The following is a 4,689-nucleotide window of genomic DNA, read 5'->3' as shown; positions in this document are numbered from 1 at the left end:
AAATTACGTAACAAGATCGCAACGGACAGGAATGTGACACCGCATTACCAAACTTCCGCAACGGTAGGCACAAACGACGCTCACGTCATGATTTACAACGACATCGCGTCTCTTGGAACAGCCGTATAGCATGGAAAGTTGATGTTTGTCGAACAGCCTTATAATATAGGATTGCTCATAATCAATTAAATAAACAAAGAGAAAGCTGTATGTAAATTTCCAGTTTTAAGTCTCTTCAGGCTTTGCTTTGTGGGATTAGGCATTAGTCTTATCTTCTGCAGGTGTCTAGTCTTAAGGACTTCTTTTTTCTGGATTAGTCTTTAGGGATTGTTAGTTAAAGTTTCCAATGATATATTGGTCGGGGTAGGGGACTGCGTAGCATAAACATGGACAATGCAGATGAGTTAAAAGGGCTTTTAGAGAAACTTGGTACTCAATAAGGATGAGAGAGAAGGGATCAGAGTCGATGGGGTAAAAGAAACTGAAGATTCAACCAAAAGTCAGAACTGGTTAGTGGTAAAACTATTTAAAAATCGCTCTTTCAACAAAGATGCAATGATCAGCACGTTAAGGGTGGTCTGGAAATTATCAAAAGAAGTTTTTATCACAGTTTTGAATACCAACCTATTCCTTTTCAAATTTGCCACACTAAAAGACAAGCAAAGGGTGATGAAGGGTTCACCGTGGTCTTTTTAATTAGAACATTGTGTTGTTTCAGAACTATGATGGGAATCTAAGTTTAACCGATTATGTCTTCAATAGAGCTAGCTTCTGGGTAAAAGTATGCGGGCTGACGCTGAACATGATGAATACTGAAATGCCAGAAAAAATACGCTCAAAAATAAGATGTTTTCTGGGGGCAGATAAAAACACTTCAACTCAGGGAAGTGGAAGTTTTATTCGTTTGAGGGTTGTTATTGACATATGATTTCGAAGCCTCTAACAAAGTTTGTGACATTGACTGGCTCTGCCAAAAGAAGAGATGTGATACGGGGAAGACTGAGGTATGAAAGGTTAACCATTTTCTGTTATAGATGCGGGTTGCTTGGACACAGTGAGGTTGAATGCAAATTAGATGCTGGAAGGGAAGGCGAAGATGATATTGAACGACAATATGGGGACTGGTTATGGATCTCCCCACCGAAGAGAGGATACATGGCCTTCACAGTCCCATACTATAGATACAACAACCTCCTAAGCTATGACCAGGAGGCGAAGAAAGGGGTAGCTCAGAGGCAGGCGGCAGGAAACCAAATAGAAGTTACAAAAGGAAGATCCTATAATTTCTGTGGAACCACGAGATAATAGAGTTGTGTTTTTTAATAATAGCAGATCATAAGAGATCATACAGAATAAACAGACTGCCGGTATTTTGGGGTCAACCATGGTCTGTAATCAAGCTAGCATGGAGAGGAAAGAAATCAAGGAATTTAATGGAGGAAAATCGGGTGAGGAAACATCCATACAAGGATGCAAGGATGCGGCGAATGAGGGTATGTTCTCACTGAAACTTAACATGAGCAAAGCTTATGATAGGGTTGAATGGAATTCTTTAAAAGGGATGACAGGTAAGATAGGCTTCTATTCACGGTGGGTGGATATTATTGTGAACTGTGTTACTACTGTTTCTTATTCTATTGTGGTTAATCGATGCATAACTGATTCTTTCAACCTGAAAGAGGACCTTCGCCAAGGGGACTCATTATCTCTTTACCTTTTCCTGATCTGTTCTGAAGGTCTTTCAGCACTTTTAGCAAAAAATCAACGCAAAGGTTTCTTGCTAGGAATACAAGCAAGCCAATCTGGACCTAGAGTTACTCACCTATTTTAGCTGATGACAGCTTTCCTTTTACCAGTGCAAATAGGAGCGAAAGCGAAAGGGTGAAGCACGTGCTACAGCGATACGAAGATAGCTCTGGCCAAACAATTAATTTCGATAAGTCCGCACTGTATTTCAGTAGTAACACAACAGAGACTCAACAAGAAGAGATTAAAGAAGCCTTTGGGGTTCAAATCACTTCCAAACCAGAGAAATATTTAGGGTTGCCTTCCATGGTAGGAAGAGACAGGAAACGGGCATTCAGAGGGTTGAAAGACAGGATAAGCTCAAGATTAGCAAGCTGGTCGAACAAAACTCTCTCATTGGACGGGAAAGAGGTATTTATTAAACAATAATACAAGCCATCTCGTCCTACACAATGAGCTGTTTTAGGTTGCCAATAACTAAGTGCAATGAAATAAATAGTGCAACCAGCAACTATTGGTGGAGGCATGGAAATGCGAGGACAGGTATCAACTGGATGAGTTAGAAACGGATGTGCAATCCAAAAACAAAGGGGGGAATGGGATTTAGGGATATGGCTAAGTTCAATTAGACAATGTTAGCAAAACAAGGTTGGAAATTGTTGACAAACACAAACAAGTTGGCCTATAGAGTACTGAAAGCAAAGGACTTCCCCAATAGATCCTTATTGGAATCTAAACTGGGTGGCAATCCCTCACTGACGTGGAGGAGCATTTTGGAAACAAAATGTGTTGTGGAACAAGGAGTTCGATGGAGGGTGGGAAACGGCAAAACCATTCGAACCGGAAAGATATATGGCTGCCATCTAATCACAGGTGCCTACCCGCTGCTACAAGGGATGAGTGGGATGAGAACTGCCATGTAAGTGATTTCATAGATGAAAATACCATGTAGTGGAAAATGAAGCTAGTCCAAAAACACTTTCTCTGCTGATGTGGCAGAGATAATAAGCACAATATCATTGAATAGAATTGGCTCTCCAGACGTGATGGTATGGCATTTCAATAATAGCGGGAGGTACAAGGTTAAAAGAGGATATTGGTTATTCTGCAATGATGGTGATACGACGTCAGGAATAAGGGTCACGGCATACAAGTACAGTGGAAGAAAATATGGAAAGCAAAGGTGCCGAGCAAGATCAAAGTACCTCTATGGAAAGCCTCTCATGGGTACTTGCCCGTAACACACACCTTGGCGAGAAGGAAAATGCAAGTTGACAGTGTGTGTTTCAGATGCAATCAAACAGAAGAAACCATCCAGCATGCTTTGAGGATGTGTCCAAAAACGCGTGAAGTCTGGCAACAGGTCCATTTTAATTGGGACATGCTCACAGCAGAGGAAGAAGACGGGGAGTGGATATTGAAGGCTATAAACACGTTGAATCATAAACAACTCCAACATTAAGCAGTAACGATTTGGGCAATCTGGATTGAGAGGAACAAAGAACTGCATGGAGAAGGAGGAAGAGAAGCATCAGTGGTGGCAACCTTCATTATGCAGTATATAGATGATTATAACAAAGCACATGCAGCTAAAAGCAATGCACCACAACTGGATACGGCGACTTGGAAAGCTCCTTTAAGGGGTAATTACCAGCTAAACTTTGATGGGGCCTTTGATAAGGAAAGGAAGAAGGAAAGGAAAGGTATCATTGCACGAAACTCAGTGGGCGATGTGATGAGAGCAATATCGGCTGCAGTAAACAAAGTTGTGGATCCATTTATGGTGGAAATTATAGCAGCAACAAAGACGGTCGAGTTTGTAGTAAATTTGGGTCTTCAATGCGTGGAGATTCAGAGGGATGCTTTAAAAATAATTAAAAAACTGAAGTCGACTGAACCAAACCTATCCACTCTAGGAGTCATAATTGAAGAAGCCAGGAGCTGTGCTAGACTTTTAGCAAGATGTTGTTTCTTGCATACCAGCAGAAGTGGAAACAATGAAGCACATATATTAGCTAAACATGGGCTTACTGTTACTGAGGATAGGTATTGGATTGATGAATGCCCTGAAATCCTCAATAACAATTCCATTGTTACTGATATTTCATAAATGAAAAGAAGAAATTTGGTTCAAAAAGTAAAAAAACAAAAAGAAAGCTTTCATAACAAAAACAAAGATAATATTGTTTGAAAAGAATAATTTAGGAATCACGTTTTAAAATTTCAATTTAGAAATTTGAGATATGAATATTGAGATAAAAGAATATGGTTTATGGAATAGAAAAGTATTTAATTGCATTGTGAAATCTAAAACCTAGTAAATGAATCTTATATATATAAAGATTTATACTTTGTAACTTTTAATTGCATCTATTTTATCTATTATTAATAAATGAAAGGTTATCATTTCATTAATGAGTTAACTTAAAATTATAAAAAATTCGTAAAAATTAATATCCAAAATTAAAAAAATGTATATTATAAAAATTTATGATATTTATTTTCAAAATTAATTTTGTAAGCTTATAAATTTACTCATTAATAAAATAATATTCTTTCTTTTTCTTATAATGGATAAAAATATATATAGACTTTAAATATTAATGAAATGATAACATATCATTTACTAAAAATAAATCAAAGATATACATTTTTAATCCATCAAATATAAAATCATAAATCCACAAGAGTACTTCTTCAATTATTCTAAGAAAAAATCACTAATTATTTGGAATATTACACTCTACAAGAAGCTTGTGTAACTACTCCCTCGATTTTTCTGTAAAAGATGTTGTCATTTCCTTGATTACCAATGCCCTTGCTTGATTGATTATGGCAATTAGGCACAAATAGACATGCTCTTCAAGCTTCTTCCACCTGTTTCCTCAAACCAACATTGCTCTTCTTTAGCTCCTTCACTACTTGCAAATAAAATTTATTTTT

The 4,689-nt window shown here is 37.6% G+C and overlaps 1 protein-coding gene across 1 annotated transcript; it reads left to right on the top strand.

Moving 5' to 3' along the window:
• Positions 1-2,378: 2,378 nt before the first annotated feature.
• On the top strand, positions 2,379-3,856 carry LOC111315159 (uncharacterized). The gene is made up of 3 exons (XM_022916743.2): positions 2,379-2,665; positions 2,774-2,973; positions 3,213-3,856. Exons 1-3 carry the CDS (start codon positions 2,379-2,381, stop codon positions 3,854-3,856), a joined length of 1,131 nt encoding a protein of 376 aa, XP_022772478.2.
• Positions 3,857-4,689: the final 833 nt, after the last annotated feature.

The sequence above is a fragment of the Durio zibethinus genome, chromosome 20 (genome assembly GCF_047325235.1).
Source record: "Durio zibethinus cultivar Kanyao isolate XHJ-2024 chromosome 20, ASM4732523v1, whole genome shotgun sequence".
Taxonomy (NCBI): Eukaryota; Viridiplantae; Streptophyta; class Magnoliopsida; order Malvales; family Malvaceae; genus Durio; species Durio zibethinus.
Note: the sequence above shows the minus strand (reverse complement) of the source record. Positions and strands in the feature narration are given on the sequence as shown.

Excerpts from the sequence above, each read along its gene's own strand:
- LOC111315159 (XM_022916743.2), top strand. The coding sequence starts at position 2,379 with ATGTTAGCAAAACAAGGTTGGAAATTGTTGACAAACACAAACAAGTTG. Across the intron at positions 2,666-2,773 it reads AGTGGGATGAGAACTGCCAT|AATTGGCTCTCCAGACGTGA; the intron begins GTAAGTGATTTC and ends ATCATTGAATAG. Across the intron at positions 2,974-3,212 it reads CTATGGAAAGCCTCTCATGG|TAACGATTTGGGCAATCTGG; the intron begins GTACTTGCCCGT and ends AACATTAAGCAG.